Here is a 26910-nt window from a genome sequence, read left to right as displayed (position 1 = left end):
AATTGTGAGAAATTTAGGATTGAGAAGAACAATGGTGTGATTAATTTGTATTACTGTACAGTATAGACTATAATTAAAAAAACAAAAACCAGTCCTGCTATATTCAAAAAAATATTACTTTATTTAGACACAGGTGTCCTTAATGTCTGATAAGGTAAGTACACAATACATGGCAGGTTGTTTCATATGCTTTTCATGTAGGCTTTGGTTGTAATGTAAATACAAAGAAACTAGTCCTGCGCTCAAACTTCCATTACTCCTGGGCGGCAGCAGCAATGACTATAGTACACATCAGCCCAAATACATATAGTAAAAACCATGTGATGTGTTTACAATTGTAATGTGTTTCTAGAGATTTTAAAAAATTATGTTGAACATTTTTGTTAATGGGAGTCCTATTAAAGGGATACTGTAGGTACCAAAACAATTTTAGCTGAAGTGATATTGGTGTATAGCGCATGCTCCTGCAGTCTTGCTGCTCAATTCTCTGCCATTGTTTATGTAGACCTAGTCACACCTCCCTGCATGTGACCTGCACAGCCACCCTAAACTGTTTTGTAAAAAGAGAATAGTAAAATAGTTAAAGGGGAAAAAAAACTCATCTCAGAGTTATCCACCAAAGTTTGAACCAAAAGTGAACTGAAGAGAAACTCCAAATTCTGGATCAATATAGCTGATTTGGAAAATATTTTCCCTTTCAGTCACCTCAGCCCTAGTTATACAATTCACCATGAACTCCAAATAATTTGCACCTAAGTGAACAACTGCTCTCTGTATCTGGGTTCTGTTAAATTAACATACATACAGCGTAGAAGCAGAGTTCTCAGCCCAGATGCAAAATGGGGATTTTGTGAAAATGATAACCAGTACATAAGTCCCTGATACCAGAATGGGGCAAGATGCATAATACACTCATAAATTCCTGTGAATTGATTGCTTTTCATGCAATTGAAGGGTTACTGCAACATATTCCACTACCTGCAGAATGAGACATGGTAGGAAGGCAGAGCCTAGAATCACGTTCTATATATATTTAGTATACATCTTGCACCTGAACGGACAGCATATATTTCAAAGAGAAAAGTTTATGAAAAACATATTACATCGCTGAAAAGAGACCTGCGTCCATGAAGTTCAGCCTTTCTCACATATGTTTTTGCTGTTGATCTAAAAGAAGGCAAAAAAAACAGTCTGAAGCTTTTCCAATTTTGCAACAAACTATGAAAAAATTCCTTATTGACCCCAAAATAGCAGTCAGATGTCTCCTTGGATTAAGCAGCTATTACCCCACTATACGAAAGTTAGAATATATCGGAGCGCTAAAGGACAACTAGGTTTTTACATTGACAAAATAAGAAGCCTGTTGTTTATCTCAAAATTAATAATCATCAAATTTGGAGAAATTTATAATAATAATTCAGCTAAAACACTTCAATGGACAACCTTCACCACATCTCAGAACATATCAGATTTCAAGAAGTGGAGCAATGTTTAGTTGAAAAACCCCATACCACATGCATAGAAAAAATTCAAATAGTAGTTATACTTACACTTCCAATAGATGAGTCACAAAATCAAGGCAGTATAGTACATGTAAGGGGGGGGAGCTAACCCATAAGTCAATGCTGCCATGGCTTAATCAGGAGAGTTCAATTTACAGAACATGAGATAAAAACTTCTAAAGTAAGTTATTTGATTAACCCCTTAAGGACCAAACTTCTGGAATAAAAGGGAATCATGACATGTCATGTGTCCTTAAGGGGTTAAACCATTTTTTTTTCATGCATGCTTTGTCAGTCGCAGCTAGAAGAGGTGTTGTTAGGGCTGTATGAACAGAAATAAAAGTTATTTAACTCTTAAATGGCATGATCTATACACAAAAACTGCTTAATTAAGCTAAAATTGTTATGTTGACACTAGAATCCATTTAAGCATCTTATACTTGGGTTTATTGGATGAACTGGCATTTACGTAATGGTATAGATATATGTATGTTTGGTCATCATGTAGCTAAATTAACTTTTCTTGTGCAGGAGCGTTATTTGGGAGGTATAAAGAAGAGGAGACGGACTCGGCATTTGAATGACCGAAAATTTGTGTTTGAATGGGATGCCTCTGAAGATACATCAATTGATTATAACCCACTGTAAGTAAAACGCTCACCATATAGTTTTTTTTTTTTTTTTGTGCAGGTGAGTACAGATCATCATCAAATGCCACAACCGCGTACACCGATATATACAGGCTAAACGGTGGCATGAGAAATTGCACATTTGATTTAGAAACAAGCGGAACGTAACTGACATGTCTCAGTAGTGAGTAGATTGGTAGTCAAGATTAGGGAGACATGCATACGGTTTAATGGTAAACTGATTAAAGTAAAACCTGTATAAATTTATATATATCGATCTTGAAAAAGACCCTTAGGGGTCGAAACGTCGATTTGATGATTTGATGCGTTACACACTGATGTAAACCTTTTGCCACATTAAAAACACAGAAAAGAAGTCCTTTTGGGTGCTCCTATTAATCTTTGAATATATATATATATATATATATATATATATATATATATATATATATATATATATATATATATATATATATATATATATATATAATATTTTGGAAGGCGTAGCCTGAAGTTGTGGGAGGGGTTACCCGGCTATTTAAACTCAGGCCCCCTACACCACAGGGCTGATGCTGCCTGGTTCATGACTACTTCCGGTTCAAAGGTCATCAACACAGACTGCCTAAAACTCCAAACAAGCTGGTCTGGGCCTACTGTGGCTCCCATGCCGATCGGACCAAGTTTTTCCCTGCTCCAACAACTCCCATCCTGCTGTTCCAGCCACATGCGGTCAGAGACTCCCACGCTGATTGGTCCAAGTTCTCCCTGCTCCAACAACTCCCATCACGCTGTTCCAGCCACATGAGTAAGAGACTCCCACGATGATTGGACCAAGTTCTCCCTGGTCCAACAACTCCCATCACGCTGTTCCAGCCACATACGGTCAGACTCCCACGCCGATCGGACCAAGTTCTCCCAGCTCCAACAACTCCCATCATGCTGTTCCAGCCACATGCGGTCAGACTCCCACGCTGATCGGACCAAGTTTTCCCTGCTCCAACAACTCCCATCACGCTGTTCCAGCCACACGCAGTCAGAGACTACTCACCTCCTCTCCAGAACTGGCTGTTCGTTCCCGCTGGCGCTATGAGACCCCTTACCGGCTTATCGGGCCTTTTCCTGGACCAAACCTCCGTGTCCACCAAGTCTGGGTACTTTCCAGCCACATAGCTGACCTCTCGTTTGTTTCCTGTACCAGTCAAATCCACGAACCGTGAGTCTGCCTGTACGGGCCAAATCCATGAACACACAATTGTTCACACGTTTACGTTTTTACATACCGTCTATTCTGGACTTTTTCCCGTTCAGGACTTAAGTCAGTTCACCTACTCCTGCCTGCTCTTTGTTCCATTCCTATTCGCTAGTTTCTTTTCGTCAAATTTCTACCGAACTAGTCTCCAGTCTATCTCAATTACATGCTTCCATCTTCCATTCCATGCTTCCATCAACGGCCACCACAATCATAGTACCAATTCGTTAGTTTTACACTGTTCCCTGATACATGAAATGTCCAGGTTCTTTAGCCTGCTACTAGTTATCCTTACATGCCCCCTGTAGTTCTGTTATATTTGCTATGTTTCTTGTTATTATTTACGATTGTGCATGGATATTGTCAGTTTCCCATTACTAATTCAGCTCTGGTAAGCATTTAATATTCACTACATATATAGCATTACCATCATATATCGCATATGTCTTATTCTATCACTTATGGACCTGGTACTGTTCTGAGGCAGTCATCACGTTCACATTTGTTACCATGTGTTATGGCCAATCTGTATACTTGCTCCCACGATAGGTATATTACTTATTTGGAGGACGATCACCTATTCGCTAAACCTTTTTTGTAACACGCCACACTCCTATGTTCATATGTATCGTCATGTTCCCTGGGACAAACCCTAGTGTACCAGGCTTTACCATACCATCATATGTTCCCCCTGACTCTACGTCAAAATAATCACGTATTATGCACTAAAGGTTATTTACTCATTGCTGCTATATTCTACTCAAGCAAGTTCATCATCCTAACCGACCCTTGTATCACTAAACCTACAGCAACTCCACTCTAACTGTTCTATGTTACATCAGCCAACGCTGGCACGCAATTCCTTTGCCAGGCAGTACACAGGCCCACGCCCGGCGATCCTTAATTCCCCACACATACACCCTCCTTCCCATGCTGGCACGACCATAATTAAATATTCTAAGTCCTACCGGGATAGCTCAAAACTGCCATCATAGCTTGGTATTCCATATCCCCCTATATGTATTTTAGCTAAAGAAGTCACAGGACCAATTAGCGGTCACTCATGACTCTGCCTATCCCCCATTATTGTCGCAGTATTGGTTAAACACTCCCCATGGTCTCTGGTAATGGCCTAGGATCCTCACCCTACTCACTTATAGGGATATTTGATTTATGTCCTATGAATCTTGTACCCACCATCGTAGGGTCAGGATTCTGACAACTATGTCCTCAGGTTGCCTATTCATAGACCAGCCTCAAGAACAACCACCCCGATTATACAGGCGTATTTTGTTCACAGTAAGTCAAGCCCAATTCCAGTTCCAACTTGCCTCCCACCATCATTTCCCTTTAGGTTCTCCAATATCTCATTCCTCTGGCAAGGAACCCACATTCTACCCCAAGCAAGGTATGTTTACCCACCTCGCTACTACCCATTACCCGTCCCATTCTCGGATCCGCTATGTCAGCTATCGGCCTGGTACCCAGCTATGCCAGTAACTAGCCTCATCATTATCAGTTCCGTGAGGCCAACACCCATCTTCATCCGCATATGGAGGTACACGCCCCTCGGCCCAACACATAGCTAACGCCTCACATCAACCTCTCCAGGTTACGAGTTAGGGCCTCACCCAGCATGGCCTCTTATATTGACTCTTTTTACAGTCCCCAAGAGGCCAACGTTCTTGCCACACCTTTCAGTGGCCCCTGCCCACTAGTCCAAATCACATGAAGTCAAACCGTTGATATCCACTCTACTTGCCTCCATACATAACATCAACGATGGACTACAGAGACTGGAATCTCCACAGGCACTGATGCACATCCCAGCCAAAGGACTCCCAAATCCCTCTCATGGTTATGTTATCCTTTCAAATCCCTCCCTTAGCACATCGGTTTACATTATTACTCCCTCATACTTTGTGTCCCTGACCATACGCAAAGACATCTGGAAAGGTTAATTTAGTCTCCTTACTGATTGCCTCCCACGATGTCTTAGAGTACAAGTCTTACTACTACGATGATCTGTACGTCGTTCTATACACCAGAATCCCAGACTCGATCAGAAACTCACTATCCCAGAATTCATCCTAGCCTTCAGACTTTTGTGATGTAAGTGGCTCTACTTCTCCTCACCATAGAGAAGGTTTGCATCGACAACCTGGAGTTTTACCTCTAAGCACAGCCTTTCTGTCACTCAGTCGACTTCTACATCAAGGTTTCCACACACCAGTTCCACACAGGTCTGGTCACACTCCTGTCTGGTATTCACGAGTGTCAGAACCTTCTGTCTGCATTAATAGACCCCGCAACACAATCACGTTGCTTAAGAAGGTATTCAACCATATTAATTACCCACCCCTAGCCTCAACTCATTGATTTCCTCTAAGGAATTCTCCCAGCACTATGCCAAAGGGGTTGACCAGAGCTTGGGTGGGCAAGACAGACATTTCCTATGCCTCCAAGCTTCTACCTATTCAGCCATCCCAAGGGCATGTTCATGGCATTTTATGGAGGGATTGTCATGAATTTCCCACACGTGTAACTTTTAGAGCAAAGAGTAACCCCAAGCTGTTTATCTTATTTGCTTACACACTATGTTGACTAACACTCAATATTAGCGAATGTCCTGCAGTCACCGGTTATCTTAGATAACTTCCTCACGATAGAACGCCCTCACTCCGCTCTGGTTAGTATTCACAAGACGATGGCACTTTTCCTCACTATGGGTTCCACTTTCACAAACTGACCTTCTTAGGCATTCATCTTGACACTAATAAGCTACAGAACATGTCCACCTACAGAGAAGGTACAGCGCATCGGAGTCCTGGGAACCTTTCCTTCTGAAGAACAAGCGGGGAGGGTGGGGGGAGAATGGATCTACAGTCCTACTGGGCACATTGAGGTTTGCCATGAGAATTATTCTGCACATTTATTTCCCGACCGCTGAGTCTTCTTCCCACCGACAGTTGCATTCTGGCACTAGTTGTAAGCAGACCTACACATATGGCTCAGGTTCATAGCACATTGGATTGGGGGCCAGGTTATTCCCGCCATTTCTCATAATTTCCCAGTTACATGGACCAATGCGTCCGCACACACTGATTTCACAGCCAATTTGGTGACTTTTGGTTCTGAGTTGCCTGGCCAGTTGAGACTCTTTAAAAAAAAAAAAAAAAAAGAATTTATATTCCTCGTCAACATTTCTTTGGAATCTGCCCCATAGTGGCCGCCTACAAGGCCTGGGGAGGTATGATCGGATAGGGGCAGTCAAGGGATTTTTCTGACAATAAAGCAGCTGGCTATACCCACATTCCATGGCTTAATACTGCACTAACTCGCCTCATGGCATTTGGCAGATTTCTGGATTGAGCTGCCCTCTCTGATTATACATCATGAGCATACAGTAGAGATTTCACCTTTACAACAAGTTTACCACCGATTACCATAAAACTGATATTCGTTCACTAGTCCCCATTGCGACACTCCTCTCCTTTTTGCCCACACAATTTATAAAATCTCTCTTAACACTACAAAACTTACCTGGCTGGCTATACCATGTCTTAAGTGCCCATCCTAGTACCAAACAGTTCACATCCTCTTGCCATATGTAATACGTAGGGACAATCCTACGGGCAATAAGGTGCCGGTCAAAATGTCAGACCTTTACAGGTTATCACTCACAGGACCAAATCCCAATATGCCCCTATTTAACTGCAGGGCAAACCACTCACTACAGCTAAATTCATAATGTACCTCAGAACCCTCTTAACTAGGCGGGGACTCAACCCCAATGCCTTTTCGGGACATTCCTCCAGAATCAGGGCAGCATCAGCTGCTTCCAGAAAAATGTCCCTGCTCACACCATAAACATTAGGACGCTGGAAATCCACAGTATAATACTAGATACATACCACAACCAGAGCTAGAGTTGAGTAGGTAAAGCCGTTATGAATCTTGCAACGTAACGATGTGTAATAAGGTATCTTATTCAACTTTTTGCCCTCTTTTATTACAGGCCTACCCGATACGTCGGTTTCGGCACACCACAACCGACTTGCTCATATATCTAACTTATCATGTATACGGCTTTTGTCCCCGACTACAAATATATATATATATATATATATATATATATGTGTGTGTGTATATATAAATAAATAAATAAATAAAGCATGGTTAAACGACAACAGTGTGAAGCAGGAGATAAGATAGGAAACTTGAAGTATTGATTAAACAAGTCATCTGACATCACTTGAGAAGATACATGCTAATAAAATTCAAGTTATATTATATGGCTGTAGCTAATGATAAGCAGATTGAATGAATGCCCCAGTAGGTCCCCTCTAAATGCTACCCGAAAGGGAGATTAAGCTGGTAAAATTCAAACAGAGTAGCCTGAGTAGGCTGTGTCCAGCAGGTCAGCTTATACTACTAGACCGCCTATGCCTTGTATGGGCACCACACAGTCCTGCAGCATGGCTCGGTACTTTAGGCTTCCGGGCACAGGTGTTGTTAGGCGGAGCAGTTCAGCCCGTCGGGTCGGAGTTCCCAGGATTCTTGCAGACCGTTGGTGAGGTCCACCATTAAGTACCATTGGCACTTTTCTTTTCTTATTCCTGTGCTGGGGTGGATAGCGAGGTTTGTTTCGCCTTCCGAGCGTAAGCGCAGGCCTTTTCTCTGCATGTTGGGGGGTGCATCTCAGGTAAGTGGCTGCTTGTCTGCGGTATGGCATGTTGAAGTGCCCGGCTTTCCAGCTTGAGCCTAAAGGCATTGAAAACTGTCTCCAACTTGGTCTGTAGTGCGGAGTGGAGATCCTGAGGGCGGTGAAGACACGTGGCGTCCACCATGACCGGAGAATCACTGGGTCTGCCGCTGGCCTGCATGGCTTTGCCTCCATCTGTCTCCAAGTGAGAGTAGTCCTCCTGGGGTGGGCTGCGGTCACCCCCAACGGTCCGAGGGAGGGGGTTTAGGTAACTGGGCACTTGCCTCACTGGAGCAGTTAATGAGTAGCTCCAGGTCGGGAGATCGACTGCCTCTCCCGCCCGGTGCACACAAGGCCACATGCTTTTACAAGTGTAAGCCCCACCCCATATAGTTTTTTTTTTTTGTCAATCAGGAGCAGATAACTTGTTAAAGTGGTTGTCCCCATTATCATCATTTTGGAGTGGCCTGGCAGATGAATGTATACTGATGTTATAAATTTATTCTAGTTTGACGTATTTATCTGTACTCCTTTTCAGTTAGGTTAGACCCTTGTTATATTCTAATAATCCATTATATGCACAAGTTACCAATGTCTGGATTTCAAGTTGAAATTTGGTTGAAAATTTCACTGCAGCACTGTTGCGTATGTGTATATATCCTTTGACTTTTATTATAATTTACGAGGCATGTACTACACATGGGTGTTCTACCCGTCTAAAGCTTACTAACTATGCAAAGATGTCAGCGAGATGTCCATTCACTGGGTCTGGCTCCCGCTTTAACACTTTAAGGACCTAGCTTCAGAAGTAAAAGGCAAGCATGATTTAAAATTTCCATCAAGTGTCTTTAACCCCTTAAGGACACATGACATGTGTGACATGTCATGCTTCCCTTTTATTCCAGAAGTTTGGTGGTTAAGGGGTTAATCACGTTTTGTATTTAAGATAACCAGTTTGAATTGTATTCTTTAATCACGTCTGAGGTTGTGATCTTGTTTCCAGGTACAAAGAGCGTCACCATGTTCAACTGCTTGGCCGTGGCTTCATTGCAGGTGTAGATCTGAAACAACAGAAGCGCGAACAGTCCCGGTTCTATGGTGATCTCATGGAAAAGAGACGGACTATTGAGGAGAAGGAGCAGGAAGAGTAAGTAGAATCTCTGTACTTAATCCTGTCTTGCACGTGTTTGAAATCTGATCATGATCTATTCTATATGCTAAAACGTCTACATTCAGCTGAAGTTTTTTTGATGTTTATAGTATCCCTTTAATAGTAAAGTCTCCATTCCAGTCTTGCTATGTTGCATTCTTCTTTCTGAGTGTTACACAATTGTAACACACACCTCTGGTCCGCCAGCACTCCCCCCGCTCTTTTTTTATTTATTTTTGTGGAGCAGGAGGTCTCCCTGTAAAATATCTTTCCTGCACTCCCTGTCAATCGGCACACAGGTCTGTGCTGCAGAATTGATTGACAGGTAGGAGACCTATTTTTAAATAGGGCTTTTTCCCAATATATACATTTGCTTGCAGTTCCACTGGCACAATTTATAGGTAAACGTGTGTTCAATAAAATGAGTATAAGTAGTGTGTCCCATGACATGCACACTTAAATGGTGATGGGTTTCCTATTGCTAAACACAATTATAAATATTTTACACATGTAAGCAGGTCATTACTTGTAGTGTCAAACCATGCAATATATTCAAGAAGTGTGAGCTACTTCGCTGAAATCTAAAAATATCTAAAAATATGCCACATTGTGTGGCATATCATGTTTTGTCTACCATGGTTTCAGCATAGTACCATTTTGGTAGATCTTAAATCAATCCCTTATGTGGGAGAGTCATGTTTTAGTTTGTACAAGAACAAAGAGAGAGAACACTGTCCTAAAGAATGAAAACACAATAGTGAATATTGGTATCACAAGGGACGTTCCCAACGTCAAGTGTCACAATTATTCAAAATAATGTGCTCTAGAATATAAAACGTTTAAAAATCAATATTTTAATGAGTAACAGAAAAACGTTCCTAAGGTAAACTGTCCCCAGTGTATTTAATCCAGTGTATCGTGGCTAACTAGTAGCTGGTAGCCAGAGTAATGGATATAACACCTATGGAGGCGTGTACCTAGGGGGTGAGGTGGGAAACAGGAAAACGAATGGGGGAGGGTTGGGAGGACAAAAAGACACAAAGTGTAGCAGAAGATGTGTTGCCACAATAAGTGTGATCCACTACACCAATACTCCCATAATAGTTAAATCTCTCACTAAAATGGTAAGCTTGTAGTGACAACCATTCAAATAATTTGTCGGTTCTAGTACAGGTAGTCTGGATGGACCGGGATGAGGATATACCTCTGAGAATCCCTGTGGTCCAGACCTTATAGCCAAACTATTAGCCAGTGTCAAAGCCTCAGTAGGAAATCACTTAGTGAATCTCTAGCGCTACAGGAAGTGTCCAAGCCTCAGTAGGAAATCGCTTAGTGAATCTCTAGCGCTACAGGAAGTTAACCAGGTTATCCTGAGGTGATCACTGTAATAATGTATCGTTATAGATACTGTGTTACAATGGGGATGATCCGTACAAGTGAGTCTAGCGGTCTCAGCAATTTCACAGGTGCTACGGTAAGCAGTGTAGCCCTTGGCACCACACCAAGATACTTTGGGGGGTCCGTATAGAGGGATAACTATTGCACGGATCATAGAAATCCTATTGATCCCGATAGTTCTCAATGCTACAGAAGTTTTGTTGGCTAGATACGGAGTGTGGTAATATCTAGTCCAGCATAGGGTGATAGCTGAGAGAGCGCCATAGAGATACAAATCAAAGCCTTAGGATTGCTACAAAGTAGGAAAAAATGCCTTCATGGGCATTTAGTCATAGGAAAGAGAGGTTTAGAAAGGGTTTGAAAGAACTTGCTGGTATAAAAAGTAAGTACTGGCAGAGAGTGGCTATAGTACCAGATGGTTGGCACCACAAACGGTATGGAGCTCAATACTGCTCGTCACTTACTACCATCAGGTAAGTATGCTGACGAAAGTGCAGAGAGCTTAGTAAAAGTGTGTATGTATATACAACCCTGGTCGGAATAGCACTCAATACTACTTGTCACTGTACTACCTTCCCGGTACCACGGTCAGTAATGCGAACAAATTGGTTTGCTCAAAAACCCAGGCAGTCATAGATGAGTATCTTGACGAAAGTACTAAGAGCTTTGTCGGAATGTCTAGAGATCCGACGCGCGTTTCGCCCTGTTTAGGGGCTCGTCAGGGGAAAGAAATGAATCCCCCCAGTGGCAGAATTATATATCCCACCCTTGCAGCCGATTGGTCCATTTTCATCCCCCGCAACACCATCCAACTGGCTGTCTGATCTCAAGGGAACCTATAAATGCGGCCATTGCAAGGCCTGCCCATACGTCTCACCTAGCAAGTCGGTGGTTTCCACTCAGACGCGTATCAGCATTGACACAAATGCCTTAATAAACTGCGGCACCACCCGGCTCATCTATCTTATCACCTGTAGCTGTGGAATCCAATATATCGGGAAGACCTATCAACAATTTAGAAGGAGGATCCTGCAGCACGTCAATTCCATCAAGAATACGGTCACCCCAACCACAGTTGCAAGACATATCCAGAATTTCCACAACGGCATTGCTGACAATCTACGTTTTCAAGCCATCGAGAAACAAATGCCTAATCCAAGAAAAGGCGACTTCAATAAGACTCTATTACAAAAAGAATCCCGCTGGATATTTATCTTTAAGACCTTAGCCCCTTGTGGCTTAAACGAAGAATTTAATTACACACCATTCATATAATAATTATTGGAGGTCATCGAGCACCACTGTTCCTCCCTCCTCTGGTCCTTTTGTAAATATGTAAATAGCCAATAATTATCATGTACTTACAAGTGACCTCATCTCGTGCTCTCAAACACTGCATGCTTTAATTGACAAATGTCATGAACTTCCTTTCTATAAACATCGCTAGGATGTTCACCAAGGGCTGGAATCCGGCCACTTTTTAATCTGTGCACTACTTCCTTATCACAAAACTTTCCTTGTAAAATATATTCAACATATAATTTCTAACAATGCAACTAGGGATTACGGTACCTTTTATGCATCTATAATGAGGGGTGCTTTAGCCTTATCTGGCTTAAATACTCCTGTTTATCATACTTCACCTCCTCTTGGCATAATAACAATAATCTGCGTATTATGCCACACTCTAGGATCCCTAACAACTTCTGAGAGGATTACTAGCACTACAGATATGCTCAGAAATGGATACGATGAGAACTCTTTTGGAAACTGTCAGTAATTTTTTTTTTTTTTTTTGACACCGTCAGATTTTTGACCCTACTGAGCCACCGTAGTTCTCCACTTTTTGCCGGCTGAAAACGGACCAATCGGCTGCAAGGGTGGGATATATAATTCTGCCACTGGGGGGATTCATTTCTTTCCCCTGACGAGCCCCTAAACAGGGCGAAACGCGCGTCGGGTCTCTAGACATTCCGACAAAGCTCTTAGTACTTTCGTCAAGATACTCATCTATGACTGCCTCCTGGGTTTTTGAGCAAACCAATTTGTTCGCATTACTGACCGTGGTACCGGGAAGGTAGTACAGTGACGAGTAGTATTGAGTGCTATTCCGACCGGGGTTGTATATACATACACACTTTTACTAAGCTCTCTGCACTTTCGTCAGCATACTTACCTGATGGTAGTAAGTGACGAGCAGTATTGAGCTCCATACCGTTTGTGGTGCCAACCATCTGGTACTATAGCCACTCTCTGCCAGTACTTACTTTTTATACCAGCAAGTTCTTTCAAACCCTTTCTAAACCTCTCTTTCCTATGACTAAATGCCCATGAAGGCATTTTTTCCTACTTTGTAGCAATCCTAAGGCTTTGATTTGTATCTCTATGGCGCTCTCTCAGCTATCACCCTATGCTGGACTAGATATTACCACACTCCGTATCTAGCCAACAAAACTTCTGTAGCATTGAGAACTATCGGGATCAATAGGATTTCTATGATCCGTGCAATAGTTATCCCTCTATACGGACCCCCCAAAGTATCTTGGTGTGGTGCCAAGGGCTACACTGCTTACCGTAGCACCTGTGAAATTGCTGAGACCGCTAGACTCACTTGTACGGATCATCCCCATTGTAACACAGTATCTATAACGATACATTATTACAGTGACCACCTCAGGATAACGTGGTTAACTTCCTGTAGCGCTAGAGATTCACTAAGCGATTTCCTACTGAGGCTTGGACACTTCCTGTAGCGCTAGAGATTCACTAAGTGATTTCCTACTGAGGCTTTGACACTGGCTAATAGTTTGGCTATAAGGTCTGGACCACAGGGATTCTCAGAGGTATATCCTCATCCCGGTCCATCCAGACTACCTGTACTAGAACCGACAAATTATTTGAATGGTTGTCACTACAAGCTTACCATTTTAGTGAGAGATTTAACTATTATGGGAGTATTGGTGTAGTGGATCACACTTATTGTGGCAACACATCTTCTGCTACACTTTGTGTCTTTTTGTCCTCCCAACCCTCCCCCATTCGTTTTCCTGTTTCCCACCTCACCCCCTAGGTACACGCCTCCATAGGTGTTATATCCATTACTCTGGCTACCAGCTACTAGTTAGCCACGATACACTGGGGACAGTTTACCTTAGGAAAGTTTTTCTGTTACTCATTAAAATATTGATTTTTAAACGTTTTATATTCTAGAGCACATTATTTTGAATAATTGTGACACTTGACGTTGGGAACGTCCCTTGTGATACCAATATTCACTATTGTGTTTTCATTCTTTAGGACAGTGTTCTCTCTTTGTTCTTGTTCAAACTTTTGAGGGTTACCCCCTCTCTGTCCAGTTACATTATAATTATCGTATGGGCCAACCCATTTTCCTATGTTTTAGTTTGTGTTATTAACATTGCACCAAAGTCCTGGGATAAGCATTATAAAGTAAATTTTGTAATGCATCTTTTAAAAGTTTATTTTTGTAAAGTGATTGTGGACTGGCTCCATTGTGCATCAAACCTTTAAATAAAACTGATTTTACCATCTACAGAGTGAGACTCCATAAACTTAGAAAGAAGGAAGCAAAACAGCGATGGGATGACAGACACTGGTCTCAAAAGAAGCTGGATGAAATGACTGACCGAGACTGGCGTATCTTCAGAGAGGACTACAGCATTACCACAAAGGGTGGCAAGATCCCCAATCCTATACGATCTTGGATCGATTCTTCACTGCCCCCACATATCCTGGAAGTTATTGATAAGTGTGGATACAAGGTACTTGTGTTTGCATCTTTTAATATTCATGCTGCAGATTGGCTGGTTGTGAAACACATCTTTATCCTTGTTTTTTAAACTGTTCATGCTTTAAAATGTCATTGCACAGCAGACACTTATTATTATTATTATTGGCCATATTCCTATTACTAAACAAACGTACAATATACATAATCCAATACAAAAGGTAGAGTGCCATGTCTGTGTTCGATGTTATAGCCATTGCAGCTCTTAATAATGGTGATTATGCACTCTTTTCTACCTTAAAGGGACACTATAGTCACCTGAAAAACTTTAGCCTAATGAAGCAGTTTTGGTGTATAGAACATGCCCCTGCAGCCTCACTGCTCAATCCTCTGCCATTTAGGAGTTAAATCCATTTGTTTATGAACCCTAGTCACACCTCCCTGCATGTGACTTGCACAGCCTTCCATAAGCACTTCCTGTAAAGAGAGCCCTATTTAGGCTTTCTCTATTGCAAGTTCTGTTTAATTAAGATTTTCTTATCCCCTGCTATGTTAATAGCTTGCTTTAATGTGATTAAAGTTCAATTTAGAGATTGAGATACAATTATTTAAGGTAAATTACATCTGTTTGAAGGTGAAACCAGTTTTTTGTTTTTTCATGCAGGCTGTCAGTCATAGCCAGGGGAGGTGTGGCTAGAGCTGCATAAACAGAAACAAAGTGATTTAACTGCTAAATGACAGTGAATTGAGCAGTGATATTGCAGGGGAATGATCTATACACTAAAACTGCTTTATTTAGCTAAAGTAATTTAGGTGACCATAGTGTTGCTTTAATGATAAGTTGTAGTATAGTGGACATGTCTATGCTTAATCAATTTTGTTTTTACTTCAGTTCTAAACTGTAACTTTTCTTTGTATTTTCCTCTTTAGGAACCAACACCTATCCAAAGACAAGCCATTCCTATTGGATTACAGAACCGTGATATTATTGGTGTGGCTGAGACTGGCAGTGGTAAGACTGCAGCCTTCCTTATTCCCTTGTTGGTCTGGATCACAACCCTTCCCAAAATTGACAGGTGAGCCTGTGTTTGTTTTATTACACGTTTGGTTTTTTGTTTGTCATATGTTTGTGATTTTCAGACATGTTTATGGACTAGTTTGCACAGTTACATTCTGACTCGTTTGATGTCTCCACTTTTAGGATTGAAGAATCTGACCAAGGACCATATGCAATCATTCTGGCTCCTACAAGAGAGTTGGCACAACAAATTGAAGAGGAAACTATTAAGTTTGGAAAGCCACTTGGAATTCGTACTGTTGCTGTTATAGGAGGCATCTCTCGTGAAGATCAGGGCTTCCGTCTAAGAATGGGCTGTGAGGTAAACATTTACATTTGCTTCTGTCTGAATAACTATAGAAATAACCAGTGTCATGGTAAAAGAAATGTTATATTAAATGAAAGAAAATATAATTTCTTCTATATATTGAAGAACTTTAAGCAAATATGTAGGTTGGTTGAACAACCTCTTTAAAATTAGGCCCCTTTCCTCCTATCAATGACGTCTTCAGCTTAGACCTCTATTTTGTAGAATTGACGGAGAGGAAGAGCAGGAGAACTCTCCTAAAGCCAGCTAGAGGAGAATAAGAACTGAGTGATGGATAATACTTTGTTCACATTCAGATCCAGTGATAATGGAGCCAAATCCTATCCGACCTCAGGCTGAGCCTTGCCTTAAACGAACATTAAAGCTCTAAGAATACACATCTGCATTCCAAACACTTTAGTGTTCCTGCCCATATTTGAAAGGTGTGGTCGTTGTCCCTCCTCCTTTATATTTTCCATATAATATAATCCTATTATTTTATTTATCTTTTACTTGAAGTGAGGTTTCCTCACTGCTGCTTACCTGTCCACCTCCCACGGCAGCACGGCCTCTTTCAGTGATGTTAACTCATAGGAGCATTGGGGACCTGAAGCTTATCGTAGGAAAGCATTGAAACAATGCTTTACTGCGGCGGCTTCCGCATCTCATGACCGTTTTATTCTGTCACTGCTCCGGAAGCTCCTCTAGTGGCTGTCACAATGACAGCCACTAGAGGAAGCTTTAACCCTGCAATGTAAAGACTGCAGTTTAAAAAACAAAAAAAAACTGTAGCGTTTTACATTGCAGGATTACAAGGACAGAGTCACTGCACCCAGACTGCTTCAAATGAAATGAAGTGGCCTGGCTGACTTTAGTGGTCCTTTAACCAATACTTTCTCATATTGTTCCAGTAGAAGAATTCACAAATGTTTGTCTATAAGGTCACAAAACATCCTCTTAGGATCAACCACATGCACAGTGTAGACATGCTATGAATCTAATTTACTGGCATGCTTGACAAAAACCCTTCCCAAGTAAATTAAATGTGGTTTGCATTTGTATGCTTGTAGGTGGCATTTGGGTGTGGATGATTGTTTAGTAAATATATAATTACCGTTAAAGTGCTGTGTGTATGATGCATGGATAACCAGCCCATTCATATTTCTATATTGTCTGATGAATTATCAATTATTTTCTATATCGCCCCATGTATGTTTATTTTAAGAATGTACAGGCTGTCATTATTATTATTTTTTTTTTATTGCATCCAGCTATCATAGGCAAAGATTATTTTATAATCTACATTATGGTCTTGCTATTTAGGTGACTTTTTTTTTTGCTTTCTTTCCTATACAGATTGTAATTGCTACCCCTGGTCGTCTGATAGATGTGCTGGAAAATCGATATTTAGTTCTGAGTCGTTGTACATATGTGGTACTGGATGAAGCTGACCGTATGATTGACATGGGTTTCGAGCCTGATGTCCAGAAGATTCTGGAACATGTGCCAGTCACCAACCAGAAGCCAGATACGGATGAGGCTGAAGACCCAGAAAAAATGATTGCCAATTTTGAGTCTGGAAAGCACAAGTACAGACAGGTGAGTTTATGGATAATAGTTGAAAAATGTGGATATTGTCATATAGCTTCAATAAATAAAATCTTATACATATCATCAGAAACTTGAAGTTAAGATGAAGCTTTGAAAATCGGTGCAAATAAACCTTAAAAGCCCAAAGCATGCATCTGTGGTCGTTTACAATACGGTGTCCACATGATTGTACTGGACATTCAGTGACACATAATGCCCATCAAAGCTGAATGTTATAGGCTCTGCTGATGAATGTATTTTACTATGATTATTCTGAATACAACACAATACTATAAAATGCATATAAACTTGAACGTTGTTCGATCACATTTAGTCTCTCTTTTTATTTTGGAATTGTTTATAATCCAAGCCATAGATAAAACTGAATGTCTAAAAGCCATCAGTAAGGATGTTCATCTCATCAGTTATTGTTTATACCGGTTTACACATTCTTTAGAATATAGTATATGTAACACTTATTTAACTTAAGTTTGTAGCTTATTCTCAACATTCATATCTGTGATAGAGGATGTATCATTTAGAGATGTATATGTATATATATATGTGTGTGTGTATATATATATATATATATATATATATATATATATATAATATAGAGAGAGAGATCTGACTCTATTATTTTCATAGCACAATATTTAGTACATATTAGAAATTCCCTTTGTTTTTACTTTACAGACTGTCATGTTTACAGCAACCATGCCCCCTGCTGTAGAACGTTTGGCAAGAAGTTATCTGCGCCGTCCTGCAGTGGTTTACATTGGCTCAGCTGGCAAACCTCATGAGAGAGTTGAACAAAGAGTGTTCCTCATGTCTGAAGGCGAAAAGAGGTAAGTGTGGTGATAACATATCTTTGTAGTTTTTGGGTCATGATTAGTGTTCGACCATCAAAGGAACAACTTTGGTAAGAGGGACTTCAAAGTAATTAAGCATTTAAAAAGCAGGGTATGGTGCATTATTATGTAAGAGAAAATGTCTATAGTATATTACTTTTGCATATTTAGGAATATAAAAAAATGCAAATGCTGTAAAAATTTCTTACAACAGAAATGACGAAACATGCAGCAATCTTTACACCAGTAATTATGAAGTTTAGCTTGAATATTTCAGTCTGATAGCTACTACAATTTTTAAAGTTTTATTTTAATAATCGGCCTGCTTGCTTTCTGTTTTTTAGGAAGAAATTGCTTAACTTCCTCGAGAAAGGATTTGAGCCACCAATCATCATCTTTGTCAACCAAAAGAAGGGTTGCGATGTGTTGGCTAAGTCACTCGAGAAGATGGGGGTATGTACAGGGTTCCTTTTGTTGCTTGTTTTATGATTTTAAAAAAAAAAAAAAAATGATGTACATATATTTATCAAATGTAAATGTGCAGAACTGTTCATATGTTGCCATCCATATATAAAAAATCAGTTATACTCAAACCTTAAACCCATTTGGAATGAAGATTTGTTATATTTTTTTTTATAAGGGCTTCCTTCTTTGCACATGTTTTGCTACTTTAGACATGACTGTGGACATGAACAATTAAATTGCATCCACATGTGTGAGCATTATCTATTCATACTAATATTTGTTTAAACCCTGGAGATTGCCTGTTGTTGCCACTCAAGCTATTGTGGCTTTTCATTCTAATAGTCTTCAGTCCGTGTTTGTCTGAGAGTTTCAATTTAGTGCAGCTAGAGATGAAGGGAAAAGGTAACCGCTCACATTCTAGCCAGCTTTGTACTGCAACCCACATTGCCTCTCTGAGCTTGATGGGGTTGGCAGTTGTACAGTCTGTAGCATTCTGCAGCTCACCTTATGCTTTATTCAGTAGAGGCAATTTATTGAATCACAAATAAATACTATTTAAATATATGTGCTCTGAATGCATACGTAGTAAATCTCTCCTGTTTGATATACTACTTTATGTGGGAAACTCAAAAATCCGGATAAAAAAAATTCTTAGAAGTTCTATGTCCCTACAGGTGCACATAATTTCACAAAATGCACAACCCACTGATATTGAAAGATCTAAAACCGTTTTATGTATTTGCTTTAGATTTCCAAATGTTCTCAGAGTATTAAAAGGAATTATGTAATTCTAATTTTCAGTTTTTTGCTTTTGTTTTATCAGTAGTAATGAGTGATATGTTCTTTTCTTTTCACAGTACAATGCCTGTACTCTCCATGGTGGTAAAGGTCAGGAACAGAGAGAATTTGCTCTGTCTAACCTCAAGTCTGGAGCTAAGGATATCCTGGTGGCCACAGATGTGGCTGGTCGAGGTATCGATATTCATGATGTTTCCACTGTGGTCAACTATGACATGGCTAAAAATATTGAAGGTAAGTTCCACTATAAGGTGTATGGGATAACCTTACATAGATATGCTTTAGTGACTTTAAGCCAATTTTATGGTAATTTTCAACTTTTTTTTTTTTCTGTAGATTATATCCATCGTATTGGAAGAACGGGCAGAGCTGGAAAGAGTGGTGTTGCCATCACCTTCTTGACCAAAGAAGACTCCTCTGTGTTCTATGATCTCAAACAGGCCATTCTCGAAAGCCCAGTGTCATCTTGTCCACCTGAGTTAGCCAACCATCCAGATGCCCAGCACAAACCTGGTACCATACTTACCAAGAAAAGGAGGGAGGAGACCATCTTCGCTTAACTGTTTATCATTTCCACTCTTTTTTTAAATATTGGAAGATGACATACTTGTACAATCCTTACTGGATCTACTAGAATATGTGTTTTAAAAGTATGGGCTGCTTTGGCATTGAAAGACACTTGACACATTGTCTGGAATGTTCTATTTTAATGAACAAGTAGCACAAAAATGATATTGTGCCACAAATGCTATAATATGTAGATATTTTGTGCTTTATTGAGATATTACAAGAGGGAATATTGTGTGGAAAATATTTTACAGATCATTAGTTTGGTTGGGCTACATGGTCTGTTTTAGTTGATCTAAAACAGAGGAACAGGAATCTGTCCCTTTACTTTGAGTGTGTCACTGCATTAAATGGACTTAAGAAGATACTGCAGACCGAGTATACTCACTTTTTTTTTTTTTTTTTTTTATTTGATTTCTTCTTTAAACATTTTAAATAAAGAATACCCACCTTTTGGATGTCCATCATTTGTTGGAGTACCAGAGCGGTTGGCACACACAAATATATACTGAGCAGTCGGTTTCCTTGGGGAAAAAAAAAATAAAACTTTGTTTCCCTGCTTGTTTCTCTTTTCCTACAAGTGGAAGGAAAACAAGGATTGGTGGTGCAATAGTGCATGTACTTTTAGTATTTTCATCAAAAGTCATACATCTTGCATTACACAAAAATCAGGACGAAAAGCCAGTGCGTTTGTGACATGTCTGTGTAGAGAACCCTACTAAAGATTTGTAAAATTATAGTGTGCAGTTGACAAATTATCGATTGTAAAACATAAATTTAAAAATCGTTCACATCCTCTTGGATTTTAGCAGTGTCCTGCCATGGTTGGTTTCTTGCCATGTACCATGTGACTATTCTGGCCTGGTGCCCTTTAATTGTACGGTAGTTTATGCAGGAGATACTTAGAGGAGCTGTCAGCCCAGGCGCGCTCAACCATAGCCCCCCAGTTGTAATTTCCAAAGATTTTCCAAGTAAAATAATACTTGGAGAACCATGTCAGGGCTGCTTTTCTGTTCTTGACACTTAATACACTTGGATATTTAAAATTGCATCCTGCATATCCTCAGCTCCTGAACTTTTTTTTTTTCTGATCTTTGGAAAGCTGCATCACTGCCGCTTCTTATGTCATGCTCCCACATTCATACACATTGCTATTAAAGGGATACAAAAGGAAAGTGTAGCTTATGTTTGCAGTCTGCTGTAACTGAATTGTCATGTTTTTTTCTGTCAAACACAATGTTCTACTTTACAGAATCTATCTTAAGTATTCTTTAAAATTCCTGAACTGTCACTTACTAAATATTAAGTCTCTATTGAGCCATCTGTATGAAGATATCTTTTGTGGTTGTAAATACATCTGTTGACATTGTATTTGATTTGTTTTTCTTCTTTTTTTAAATGCTACTATTTAAATATGTTGTGAAGCAACTACAGTAGTATTTGCAAAGAATGGCATTATCTTTGCTTCTTCTTCCCATGCTGCAGTTTGGTCTCCCCTTCTTTTATTACAACCATGAAATCTCTATATTCAATATCTATAGAAAAATTAGCAAGGAAAATGATACAAGGAATATGAAATGCAGAATGTGAAAGATTTTTTAATGGTTTCTTAGAAAAAAAAAATACAAATCATAAGAGATGCAGCTACATCTTAGAAATACTGATCAGTGCATCATTGGTTCCAACATTTTTTTTCTTTTCAATTTGACAATTTTTATTTTGTCATTAACCATCTCAAACAGGGTACAGAAGAGAAAGGGAATGTCGTTCAATAATACGTTGTACATAATTGTAACATTTCAGAAAGCAGAGATCGGGAGGGGGGGGGGGGGCGGGCATCACTATGAAAAAAACAGTCAAGCATCATGTCGACATTCTAGCAGCATAGTAGCGATAATCACAATTCACATATAGCTGTGTCTACAGACCTATACAACAACCTATGAACATATTGACATATCAACACATTTTCCGGTAGTCCACCCCAGAGACTGGGTTCAAGGTTACGGTTTTGTAAGTTGTGGTAGGGTTGAACCTGTCGGGTCAGTTAGTTGGGTACAGTGCTTGGTACATTACCAGATCTCCATGCTTGCCAGAGCTCCCAAGTTTTTTGGTAGAGTGCGGAAGGGGGGGAACAGGGACTTGTAGGATATCTCATAGATCCACTGCTTGTGTAGTTCCTCTATCAGTCTCCTTTTTGGGCAGGGTTGTGGATTTCCACATCCTTGCTATTAATTGTTGCGCCGTTAAGGCAATGTGTAACATCATTTTCTTGGCGTGTTGGGGCATCCCTCTGGGGAGATCAAGCACTAGGCATGTTAGCGGGGAGAAAGGGAGGGGGTGTTGGGTAACGTCTTGGATTAATGCGTGGACTTCGATCCAGTAGCTTAGTAGCCGTGGGCAGCTCCACCAGATATGGTACATCGAGCCCTCCTGCATATGGCATCTCCAACATAGTGAGGAAGTGGAGGGGAAGATTTTTTGTAGCCTAGTTGGCACTAAGTACCATCGGTATAGTATTTTGCGATGTTGTTCTACGTGGGCTGACGACTTTAGTAATTTGAGTGGGTCGTTGAGGATTGTATCCCAGGATTTAAGTGGCCCTTGACAATTTAGGTCAATCTCCCATTGTCGGGCATATTTGGTGGTGGAGAAGTGATTATAGTTAGCTATGGAGCTGAGGCACATGGAGATCGGCTTACAATGTGGCAGTAATTTTGCAGATAAACACATTTGTTCCCATGCGGTAATCCTATTGGTGTCCCTGGGGGGGTGCCTGGGCAGCGTGTTGCTTCTATGGACAGGTAGGATTTTAGTTGTAGATATGAGTATAGTGAGGAATGCGGGAGTGCAAATTTATCCATTAGGCTGGGGAAGTCCAGGAGTTTGTCAGCAGAGAAGAGATGGTATAAGTGTGTCGCCCCTCTATGATACCACGGTGCGGCATTAAATGTGGGGATAATGTAGGGCATGGCCTTAAGGGGGGTCGCCAGGGAGAGACCAGGGGTGCTACCCAATCTGGGTCTGTATTTATCCCATATCCGAAACAACAATAGCATTTGTGTAGGGAGTAGGGGATGAGCAGGCCTGAAGCGGAGGGGCGTCCAAAGTAGGTGTATGATGTCGTGTGTGCCCAATAGGTCTCGTTCCAGTGAGACCCATTGTGGACTGGGTTCGGAGACAATGTGAGGGAGAGCTGTTGCCAATATTGCTGCGTGGTAATAGGTTTGGACATTTGGCATTGCTAGACCTCCCAGTTTCTTGGGGGCTTGTAGAATAGACGCCAAGACCCTGGCCCTGCCACTCACCCACACAAATTTGCCCATGTCGGTTTGTATAGTTTTAAGATATGAGGGGGGGAAGTGGAGGCGGAGCGTACGGAACAGTCTTGGTAGTATGGACATTTTCAGTGTCGCTATGCGGTCTGTCCAGGACAAGTACAGTGGCGACCAGTGTTTCATCAACTGATTACACTTATTCCACGCTGATATAATTTGCCGCCATACGGTTCGCAGGGTTTTTGGTAATCGTCAACCCTAGATATTTTATGGAGTCTATCCTCCAATCAAAGTCGTAGGTGTGAGTAAGGGTGCAGAGCACCTGGGCCGGGATACTGACAGGTAGGGCCTGCGTCTTAGCTGCGTTAACTGAGTTGTATGATACCCATCCATAGTCCCTAAGCAAGTGTAATAGTGTAGGAAGGGAGTCTAGGGGATTCTCTATATCCAGTAACACGTTGTCCGCGAACGCACTGATCTTGATGTGCCTACCCCCCAGGTGAATTCCCTGAATTGTGTTATTCTGTCTTATAAGGTGTTGGAGGGGTTCCAATGCGAGGACGTATAGCAGTGGAGACAGGGGACATCCCTGCCTCGTCCCGTTTGTGATGTTAAAAGTGGGGGATAGGAAGCCCGCCTGATTCACCTGAGCTGAGGGTGAGGAGTAGAGCGCAAAAATCTGTCGGATTGTCTGCGGGGGAATTCCAAACTTGGCCAGTACTTGCTCCAGGAAGGCCCAGCCGAGGCGGTCAAAAGCTTTCTGTGCGGTGGTTCCAACATTTTGATGTATCATAACCCATAATGAAATAAATATTGGTTAGGTATATGATGTATAAATATCAGGATATAAAAGAAAATATAGTGAATGGTGTAAAATAGCTAGACTGTGATATAGAACATTTTTGATGGATAAATCATCTCCGAGATAACCAGATATAGGAGCGCTCGGGAGAACCGATTATAAAACCACAGATACTTCGTCGTAGTCCAAAATTATCTTCTCAATCTTTAATGGGAGAGCATCGTATATATAAAATGGCAATTAGTCTACTGCGCATGTGTGCATAAAAAAAATAAGACCATAGAAACAATGGCTTACTTGAAAGTGTTATCTAAATGATGCAAGGTTAAAGCAAACGTAACATTTCATGAGAAACAGAAACACTATCTGCAAAAACTGCTGACAAAACTATTTAGCGTTTTAACCCATGCAGACGTGGAAGAACTTAACTAAAGCTAAGGCTGTAACTCTTTATGTACCTTTATCTATGACAATTCTCCTCTTTTGGTGCCATAGGTGAGAGTTCTAGGCAAGGTATATCCAGGTATACTAGTAATACCTGTGGGACTTTAATTAGATCTTCACCTCGGTTCCCTTGCCATCTCACACCAAAGGAGCCATCAAGGAAGACTTGTCCAGATATCTGTGGGTTACAGGATATGTGTTATTAAATCCACATCTTATTTTGCAATACATCCATAGGTTAAAATGGGTAAGAAGAAAGAAAATACATTTCACAACAATTAGTGGGTGCAGAACTATGTTTAAAACTCCTTTAGCGGAGGGAGACCGCCCTGTAAAAATATAATACAGTGATGTCCTGTATCTGCCACTATCATGTTACACATGCTGTGTAGTTTATTAGCAACTATGACCGTTCTTTTCTCTAGTGCATGCAAATAGTGTTTAATGATGGCTAGATGTTTAGCTAGGTGGTCAGTATTGTTGACATCAATTAAGGATTGTAGAGAGACAGAAAGAGTATCCACATCCAGCGCTTGTGGGTGCCAGATGGAAGTAACTGTTAATTGTGCATCCGGAGTGAAGGTAATCGTCTAATTGAACCGCTTGAGCATTGTCTGGTTCTGAAAGCATCCTGCAAACGGCCTAGGGACTCCCAGAAGTTTGTTGGTATCTGGCTGAGAACATGTAAGGCAAATATACAAAGGGGCGAGTTCCATATACATGGCTATCGGACCAGGGGACACTCTCCAATCGCACACACTTACAGAATGTTGAAGCATACAAGGCTCCTCTATCTTAGAAGTGTGTCTGCAAATTAACCCTTGCAAGGACTGAATGCAATGGGAACTATGGTTGGTTACATTCTTGGTGTCAACCAGATCCCTTAGGTGTCCATTACTGGGCAGAATAAAGGGGTGGACCAAAGATAACTGGACGCATGAGGAATTTACACATCACATCATATTGTTCAATACTGTAGGCAGTAAAGCTGCCTATTCACATTATAACATTACAGCTTTGTTGGTTAGTATCAATTCTAAGCCACATATAAGGGTTAATATGTTTACCAAACATATTGCGTGCAGTGGAAGCCTTTAGATTCACGAGGTTCATTTGTGCAGTGTCTTTCTGCTGAAGCATGTATATTTAGATTGTAAGCTCACGGGCCATCTAGCCAAGCACTTTGTATAAAAGAGCTCCAATGGCTAGATATCAGCTTACGGGCAGGGCTCTCTTACCCCTTGTATTTGTATGTGTATATTGTACGTTTCTCAACTAATTGTACAGCGCTGCGGAATCTGTGTGCGCTTTATAAATAGCAATAATAAATAAATAAATAAATGTATCGCAGACTACAAGCAGTATACTTAATGTATTCAGTGAGATTGGTTAGTATTTCCTGGGTTGCATACACACTCATGTTTAAATAGCTGAAGGGCCTTGTTGTTGTAGGATAGGGTATAGGCTTGAGTGCACTGTCTACATATCTGCCTGCACCTGCTATTTTATTTCTCACTACTCAGATCCAGGACTGGATTAACATAGGGGCTGATGGAGCTGCAGCTCCAGGCCCATTGATTAAAAAATATATACAGTATATATATATTTTTTTACACACACTACTGTTAGGGTTGCCAGGTATTTCTCAGAAGTATTTCTCCGGTATTTGAGGCTGCCTAGGCGGTGCCGATATTGCAGTAATACCGGCAATACAAATGTCTGTCTCAGTATGAACAGAGATTATTCTGCAATACCAGCGCTGGCCAGTAGGAGTCGCTGTTTGTGTGGAGAGAGAAAGGGATGAGCAGTTACAGCATCTCCCTCCCTGCCTCTCTCTACTCACTGATCTGCGGAGAGTCCAGACAGCAGCTCCGAGACATGGGGACACTGTGGAACATGGGGACCCTGAGACACTAGGGACACAGTGGCCCCATGTCACCCAGTGGCCCTGGTGTCTCTCGGTGTTCTAGTCACCCAGAGGCCCCTATTCTTTCAGTGTCCCAATGTCTCTAAGTGTCCTAGTGACATTGGGAACCAGGGAGACATGGGGACACTGACTCTAAGGGACACTGGGAGACATGGGGATACAAATACTAGGGGACACTGGGAGACATGGGGACACTGGGCGACTCCCAGTTTCCCCATGTCTCCCAGCCAGTGTCCCTAGTTTGTCCGTATCCCCATGTCTCCCAGTGTCCTTGGTGTCTCTTAATGTCCGTAGTGTGCCAGTGTCCCTAGTGTCTCAGTGTTTTCTAGTCTCCCAAAGTCCCCTAGTCTCCCAGTGTCTCAGTGTCCCAATGTCTCCTAGTGTCTGTGTCCCCTAGTATAAAAGAAAAAATATCAGGAACTCAACGTTTCGACCTGTCTCCA

The 26910-nt window shown here is 41.0% G+C and overlaps 1 protein-coding gene across 2 annotated transcripts in view; it reads left to right on the top strand.

Moving 5' to 3' along the window:
- The window catches only part of DDX23 (DEAD-box helicase 23), a 31116-nt gene extending 9729 nt beyond the window's left edge, over positions 1–21387 (top strand). For both annotated transcript variants that reach the window (XM_063426060.1, XM_063426061.1), the window contains exons 9-18: positions 2034–2146; positions 9089–9232; positions 14190–14415; positions 15312–15457; positions 15583–15760; positions 17102–17344; positions 18032–18183; positions 18531–18639; positions 19509–19683; positions 19786–21387. In XM_063426060.1, coding sequence (XP_063282130.1) covers positions 2034–2146; positions 9089–9232; positions 14190–14415; positions 15312–15457; positions 15583–15760; positions 17102–17344; positions 18032–18183; positions 18531–18639; positions 19509–19683; positions 19786–20009 — 1710 coding nt within the window. In that variant the 3' untranslated portion in view covers positions 20010–21387. The remainder of the gene's footprint in view (positions 1–2033; positions 2147–9088; positions 9233–14189; positions 14416–15311; positions 15458–15582; positions 15761–17101; positions 17345–18031; positions 18184–18530; positions 18640–19508; positions 19684–19785) is intronic.
- The last annotated feature ends 5523 nt before the right edge of the window (positions 21388–26910 follow it).

This window comes from Pelobates fuscus, chromosome 1 (assembly GCF_036172605.1).
Source record: "Pelobates fuscus isolate aPelFus1 chromosome 1, aPelFus1.pri, whole genome shotgun sequence".
Lineage (NCBI taxonomy): Eukaryota > Metazoa > Chordata > Amphibia > Anura > Pelobatidae > Pelobates > Pelobates fuscus.
This window is presented reverse-complemented; position numbering and strand designations above follow the sequence as displayed.